This window comes from Cynoglossus semilaevis, chromosome 13 (assembly GCF_000523025.1).
Source record: "Cynoglossus semilaevis isolate Cse_v1.0 chromosome 13, Cse_v1.0, whole genome shotgun sequence".
NCBI lineage: Eukaryota > Metazoa > Chordata > Actinopteri > Pleuronectiformes > Cynoglossidae > Cynoglossus > Cynoglossus semilaevis.
This window is the reverse complement of record NC_024319.1, coordinates 14,918,085-14,926,326: the sequence shown is the minus strand read 5'-3', so window position 1 is coordinate 14,926,326 and position 8,242 is coordinate 14,918,085. Positions and strand designations below refer to the sequence as shown.

General features: G+C 39.7%; 1 protein-coding gene across 3 annotated transcripts in view; it reads left to right on the top strand.

Annotated features, from left to right (window-relative positions):
* The window catches only part of atg5 (ATG5 autophagy related 5 homolog (S. cerevisiae)), a 24,689-nt gene extending 16,832 nt beyond the window's left edge, over window positions 1–7,857 (top strand). For all 3 annotated transcript variants that reach the window (XM_008323803.3, XM_017038064.2, XM_025061348.1), the window contains one exon: window positions 6,664–7,857. In XM_008323803.3, the coding sequence (XP_008322025.1) occupies window positions 6,664–6,800 (137 nt within the window). In that variant the 3' untranslated portion in view covers window positions 6,801–7,857. The remainder of the gene's footprint in view (window positions 1–6,663) is intronic.
* The last annotated feature ends 385 nt before the right edge of the window (window positions 7,858–8,242 follow it).

Sequence of the window (8,242 nt, the reverse complement as noted above, 5' to 3'; positions counted from 1 at the left end):
TACCTGTAGGTTTGAAGTTGTCTGGCTCATTCAGATCGCCAACATACACCGGTTCGTTACCCAACGTACTCAAAAAAATTCTTTGCACAAACACCTGTGCCCAAAAAAGAAACAAGTCTCTTTGTCTTTCTTCAAATGCCGTTCTGCTGTCATCACATTTATGGCTGGAGCTACGGACAAGGCTGAACGACGTGTGTGTGGGTATGTGTGTGTGTCTCGAGAGTGAGACCGAGTACAGCTGCGGCATGGGCCGACTGATAGAGATTAGAGATGGTGAAATACTGTCTATCATCAAGTAGGTCTGTGGTGGGCCGCCACATTCTCTACAATTAATGGGAGACACTGTGTGGTCTACATTTACCTTCATTTGTAGACTAGTCCACTACTGCACTCTATGAAGCTTCATGTTGTGCTGTTTTTGTTTTCATTTGGTTTGTTGTCAACTTCTACAGTTGTGCCGTCGTGTGTTGTTTATGGCAGCTGGTGTTATTTTCCATTGTCCTGAGCGTTCTTTGAAGTAAAATATTTTGTTGTTGTGGATGTTTTTCCTGCAAAAAACAGAAACTGGAAGGCAGGAATGAGGTCACCTTGACACTTCTTTTATTTGTGACGCTTTAAAGACTAAATCACTGCATGATTCATTGAAAAAAAAAAAAAAAAGTTGACTGCACCGTGCACTGGTTTTGTTCGGCAGTCAGTCAACAGCTGATTGTGACCAGTCACTCACTGACCACCTGCCAGTCATGCACTCATGCTGTGTGGTGGTGAGGAGCACGCTCCATTGCGGTCTTCCTAAATCGTGGTTGGGCTTCCCTTGACTGACAAAACATGTCGTCTTGGCCGGCAGTCATGCACCACTCAACCACAGGGAGTGTGTATCTGTGTGTGTGTGTGTGTGCGCACTCATGTCAGTGGCGAGATTGGTCCATTTCCAGTTACTGTTGCTTTCCACTGCAAAGCCGTTCATTAGTGTTACGTTCTGTAATTTGTTTGGAAATTCCTTTAACCTTAAATCTTTCAAATATGCTTTGTAATAGTGTCAATTAAACATATTAATTAAATTAATCAATGCAGTAAATTAATTATGTCTCTGGAGCCAGTGAGTGTGTAATAAACATAACACGCACCCTTCTTTATAACAGCATAAAGTATGCCGATTCCCTGCACAAGTTTATTTTGTGATCAGAAGTCGGACACTGGCATCGTCTCAGCTTCAGACATAATATTAGCTGGTGGCAGAGAGAAGCTTCACCATTGACAAATACAGAGGTTTACATGCAAAGAATAAGAAAAGGGATGGGATGTCTGTTTTAGTTTGCTATTGGCACTTCAGCTTTTACTATCCTTTCTCATTTAAATTCATTTTAATAACTTAAATGGCTGTCAAAAGTGCAGACTGGACTTCTTCAGTCAGACCTTCGTCCTTAGTGAACTTTATATTTTCACAAGCCAGACTTCTCTGTCTGTTAGCTGCTAGCTGAGATGGCTCGTAGTCCAATGTAAGGATGTCAGTTGGTCAAAAGATTAGAAACAGCTCTGTTTCCTTCTGGGAAATCTAAAGAACCAACTACCATGTTTTGCGGGTAAAAACTGTCTCAACTCTGTATCTTAACAAGCATCAGCTGTGGTGATGCTGCAGCTGTTAACAAAAGAATTTACACAGAACACGAAAAGACGAACCACGCAGTTCCTGACGTGTTGGTCACCCGTGATCTTTGAGCGTGGGTCTGTACATGTCTACCTGAAAATTGACGAAATCCATTTCACAGTATTCCAGTGGGTTGGCTGTGTGTGGGAGTGAAAGAGAGAGAATGAAAGAGAGAGAGAGAGAGTGTGTGTGTGAGTGAGTGAGTGTATGGGGGTGTGACCCATTCCGAAGTTCCCCCATTTCTCATAGTGAAATTACAACAACATGTCTACTCCACCCACCACTGCCAAGCAGGCAAGAACAAGGGTTAAAGGTTAGAGAGGGGTTTTTCAATAACACCCCCTGGAAACTCACACACAGTGTGTGTGTACACCATTATCCCTTTTACTTTCAAAAATGCACTTTAGTTATTCTAGATAGATGTCACTAAAACAGGTCTGTTGAAAGGCCTATTTGTAGGCCTTTGACATCACATAATAAGGGCTGCAGCTAATGACTCTTTTTTAATCGGCAAATATTTTGATAATCATCAACTTCATAGTTGATGATTATCAAAATATGTATTGCGAGTTAAAAGACTAATTTGATAATTAATCCCAATAATTACTCAGCGGTTCTATTCACTCAGCTGCTGAGGTGTTTTTTTGTTGTGTTTTGTTCTAGGTTAATAAAAGATGCTAAAGTAAAATATTCTTTAATCTTTCATGAGTTTGCAGTAGCAAACAAGGCAGGGTCACAAGGTCAAGGACAATGTAAAGGCAGCTTTACCCTAAAGTAGTTTCAGTAAAAATTATTAAAGTAACTAGGTTACCAAAATAATATGAATATATGAATATATCAATTGTGCATTAGGAAGCACAACAGTACTCCAATACTATTATATTATAGCTGTGCTCCAGCACTTTAAAGCACATTTGCCGTCTGTGGTTAATGTAACAAGAATTTGAATGTGAAGTAAAGCGTAACTTTGGCTGTCAAAGATTTTTTTTAATGTAAAAGACAAGTTAATTTTAGTTAGATCAGCTCACCAGTTTATTCTGCTCCATTTTCAACATCTTTCCCCTTTTCTTTCTGTTGAATCACACACTCAGTAAATTTCCAAACTGCTCATTGACTTAGTCCTTAGTTACGAGGAATTTGTTCCAGTACAGGTTAGTTGTAGCTGGTTTCAATTTTTGTCTTCAAGCCTGTGGATCAGTGGTTTTGGTGAATGAGGCCAATGTACCGTAGCAGTACAAACTGTACAAACTTCTCCATCTCCACACCTAAACAGACTAAACTCACTGAACACTTCAATCGCAAAGGCTTAATTACAATTAACACTGTTTCATAGGATTGTTAGCACAAGGTTAACGTGAAACGTAAAAACACAACTAATATACTGTACATACACGTCTGTGGGTAAAGTAACCTGTTGTCTGTGTAGCAGTTTATGGTTCCAGTCACAGTTTATTTGTTATTCATCAGCACAGCGTCAGTTTTGTAAATTATCACCGTCTTAAGCTCCAGGTTGTACAGAAAAATGATAGTTTAAGATGAAGCTGATGAATGACATGAATGATTGGCTACGGTAATACCAATGTTACATCACTTTATGGTGGGTTTCTCAACTTGGAGTAATGCAGTCTTCCTCGGTCACCTCTGGAGCTACAACCATGTCATTATTTATTTATTTATTTTATTGGCTTTTGTTAAAATGTAAACATTTTATTTATATACTATATATATAAAAACACACCTTATTAATTGCAAATTATGTCATTTTTTTTCTCTCCTAGTCGCAGCTTGCAGTGTAACTGCTACACTTGGGCCAAACTAATCTGTATGCTACATGTAGCAGTCAAAGCTATCCTTTAGCAAGTGCAGTACTGTATTTATAAATAATGCTGTATTCAATACTAATCATGGAAATGTCAACAGTGTTGTTGGGGTGCAGTCCAGAATCACATCAGACACAAATGCAGCATTATACACTGTCACAGAGTAGGTATAGATACTGTACAAAGAGATTTTAACATATACAGTATATATGTGTGTACCCTCTAGACCTCATTATTAGTACTGCACTGTACTGCACTTCAGTAAGTAGCCCTCCTCTTGAATCTTGCACCAGAATCTCAGAGAGCGTGCATTTGTCCAATTTGCAGAGGAACTTTGGAGCAGGTTTCCTCCACAGTCTCACTCTCATCAGTTTCTTGCACGTTGCTGTTTGTCAGTCAAGCAGCAGGTGTGAGGTGGAGCCGCTTTTCAGACCGACAGTTGATGATCTGCTTCAACCGTCTTCCTGATATTACGTGGAGCCGAAATGTCACGAAGGCGTTGGGCAAATGAGGACAGCGCGTGTGTGTGTTTGCCTGGGCATGGGTGTGTGTGTGAATGTGACACTTGAGGTCAAATGCATTTGACAGGAAAAGGCCCATTTGTGTTCATATTCTACTCATAACACAGTTGTAGGAAATGCACGGTGAAACAGTGAAGTGCCATTTGTTTGCTAATTGAATTGGTCTATCTTTGAACCCAGCTGCAGTGAAAACAGCTGTGTCAGCAGTTATTGTATGAGAGCAGTGTCTCAGATCCAAACACCTCGTGTCACCTTCAGTGTTAGTGGAGGAAACGTGATGTTGAGACAGAAGGCCTACACACAGGGCAGAGGGTTACGAGACCTGGTTCATTCTAGTAAAAAAAAAACTGAAATGTTAACTAATAATAATTTGACAGCATTTAGTTTTGGAAATATATTTTATGTTTCATATTATATATTTCAAGTTGGTACAGTTAACCAAAAACAGCAAGAAAAACTTCTTTCTTTCGTGAAATAATACATATAAATTTCACTAGGCGATGGAAAGAACAAATTAACTTTTTAAATTGGTTTTACAAAAACATTATTTTGAAAGTGACTAAACCTCATACATATGTCTGTGCAGGACAGGGTTAGGTTTCAGTCCAGATCTGTGTCCTGATCCCTGACCCTGACCCTGTGATGGACACCATGGTGAAATCTGTGGTCAGAGTTTTAGTTGTGTTTCAAACCTGTCTGCCTTCTCTCTCTCTGCAAAAATGTTGGCTTTCTTTTAGCTGTGGCTGAGCCTGAATTGATATGTTTGGGCTAATTGTTAGCAGCTAGCCTAGTTTCAGAATTTGACTTTTTCTCGGGGGTCTTCATCAATACACTTATGTTGTTTTCTAAATCTACTCTGTATTTTCCCTTTTTTTGATTATTAACCCTAAAGCACTAACATTATTGTAAGATATTAGAACAGTGGCCGTCACGGTCACGGTCACATGGTTTGGAGTCATTTAGCGTATTTCTGTTTAAAGTTGAAAATTCCTCCAGTTTAAACTGATGAAAGGAGAGTTCTCACGGTGTGCAAGTCCGTGACAGTTTCAATTCCCCGCAACAAAAAAATAAAAATACTCTTTTTTTTTTTTGTCTGTGCGTAACTTGAAAAAGCCTGATCTAGTGCAGGACGTTTGAGGTTTAAGCTTTGAGTCATAATCGATGCATGTTTTGCACTCACTTCAAAAAAAGAAAAGAAAAATCACACCAGGACCAAAGTGACACCAACAGGTGAAATCAAGCAATTACATTTGTAAAAACAAAGACTGCACATATATAAAAAAAGAAAAAACCAAAACCTGCTGTCTCTATGTAACGGCTGATTTGTGGTCGAGCCACTGGATCTGAGTCGGCCATCGGGCCTGAGAGAGTAAAAAGGAGAGTGTGAAACTGCCAACTGTCAGAGCGAGAGTTTAAAATTCAAATGCTCTTAACGATGAACGCCTAAATATTCAACTGTCACTTCATAACCCAAAACACACACACACACACACAGAGACGCACACTTTCTCTCCTCACTCTCACTCAGCCACCACACCCGTGGTAACACTGTCACCTCTGATGTGGTCTGCCTCACCTCATTTTTTCCTCTCCACATTTCTTTTAACTCTTTTTCTTCCCTCTCTCTCTCTCCCTCTTCCTTTCTCTCTCTCTATCTTATATTTTACTGAGTTTCATCTTTCTCCTTCTTTCTCTTCCCTGTGTGAACACACTCTCTACTTCCCTTTTTTCCAATCTCTGTTTCATCCTCACACCATCTTCATCTTCATTCTGAACCTCTGTCTTTGAATTAAGTCTGCGTGCATCCAGCCTTCAACCAGGTTTAAACCAGTTGGACTAGTACAGACTCGTCTAACTCTCTGGTCATGGTGGCTCAAGATCACGAACCCCCTTCACTTTTTCTACTGTTGTGAACAAACGCTACAAGTTTCTGCTCGTTCATGTGAAGAAACAGCTGTTTACATCACCCATGTCCAGAGTCCAGCCTGTGGGCCAATCAGTTTCACTCACTTTTAAGATACAGGTACCTTTTGTTAAAACATTTTAATGGAAGTTTTTCTTCACATTTGTAGTCCATTTGGTAATTACAGTATTGTCAAACTAGTTTGTTGTCTGACTTTTCTTACTTTTATTTTTCGTTGCTAGGGGTTATCTTCACATATCTGTTGGCTATACAGTATGTTTTGCACTATCCCTTTAACGTTTATCTTTTTTCTGTAATAAAATATTTCTCTATAATTTTGGTTTATATTTTCCGTACATTTGACAGTTTTGTCTGACTTCTATAATTTCGGGGCAACAGTTAGAAAATGTGAAATAAGACGAGAAAAAAAAGTTCCAAACTGAGTGACTGACTGAGTTGTACTACTGTATTGTAAAAAGGGGTTGGTTGTGTATTTAATCAATGTTTTCTTATACCTCTGATTTGTGTCCTTGGTTCTCTTAACGTTCCTGCCTTGAAAAGCTTGTTGAAACAAATAAATGACATGAACTTCTTTAGTTGGAAGTAAGATTTGTTGACAAGTGTCTCGCATCAGCAAGATACAGTTATTTGGAGTTTACACAGGCTCCTGTTTACGAAGAAAATTAAGAATAGGTGGCCATGTGTATTCACACCAGCTGTAATTGATTAACATCTCCCCTCCACCAACTGTCTTTTCATCGTTGTCTCCAGGTGAACAGAAACTCTACCAGGTGGTGATCCATGGCATCGAGCCACTGTTGGAGACTCCAGTGCAGTGGCTGAGTGAACACCTCAGCCACCCTGACAATTTCCTGCACATCTGCATCATCCCTGTCCCCACTGAGTGAGGAGACGGCTGCTCATCACCCTGACTGTTGGTGTGAAAACACAACGTAGCAGGCAGCGTGAATGTCCCAGGAAACTGTTGAGGCCAAATAGTGGAAACTCCGAATTAACAGACTGTCAACTGAGACCAGAATGGGGGATAAAATAAAGGAGGTGAAGGAGGTCTATCGCTGACCTCCTTCTCCACCCTGTCTATTTCTATTTCTACTCCAACCGCCACTAGGGATGAGGAGAGTCTCTTTGTGTCTTCTTTAAACAAGGAGACATCACCACCACTCTTTACCGGGAACGTACACCTCCACTGGAGCAGGAGGCGTTAACATCTGAGCTAGTTTCTCTCCATCCTGGCGCTCACGTGTCTCAGACTGATCCGAGAGAAAGACTGTCCTGTTGACGTGGAGACAGGTTCCTGTGGGGATCAGATCAGCGCGTCCTGTCCTGCTGATGCTGCCTTAGTTACCACGCTTATCATTCTGTTTTGTCAAAGTTTACATTAGAACCTGAGGGGGCTCCGTTTAGTTAGACTTCATTAATAACTGAATAACATTTTTGGGCTTGTTTACAGAAAAAGTCGGGGGTTTGTTTGGATTAAAATCCATCACTGAATATGATCAACAGATTTTTTGTTTTGTTTTTGCAACTAACAGAATGTGCCGCTATCTGGTACTGTTCATGCATTTGTTTTTCCTCTGTTCTTCTGAGCTTGTAAAAAAAAACCAGTTTCATACAACTTCTTAATTTCATAGTTTAAATAAAGAGAAAATGTCACTAAGTGTTTATTTGGTCTCTAAAGTCGGATCATTGGAAGTGGTTTTAAATCAGGCCTTTTGAACCGTCTAATCACAGTCAAAAATAATATGATTTCACGCCACTGTTGTACATTTCAATCAATACTTCAACCACAGAACACTGGAAATCCAAGTCTGCAGTAAAACTTTGTAAGTTCAGCTGAAGCGTCAGCTAACCTCCTCCCTTTAACACACATTGTTAGAACTATACACTATAACATGGGGACTAAAAATGTTGTACGGAATGTAGAGCAATAAAAAACCTGACGAACGCTGTCATTTTTTTGTTCATCAAAGAGAGCTGACATTCCAAGAAAATGCAGTTAGTGAATTAAAGACTTCTAAAGTTTTTACTTTGTTGACAAAGTTCTTGCAGAGAAAAGCAAATAAGTGATAAAAACCTAGTATTTGATTGATTTTATATAAGTGTTCAAGGACGTCAGCTGCACTTGTTACACATTTTCTTAGAAGAGCATTTAAATATTGTAATGGATCTTCGGTGAGGGAGGGATAAAAACCCGACGTGTGTTTTTAATCACAGGTGTCGATTTCTCTTCATAGCAACGACACACTGAAGCTGTTTTACTGTCTGCTTTTGTCACATTTGGCTCCAGACTCCCCGACTGCTGCCAGATTTAAATGAGCATCTGGCTTTA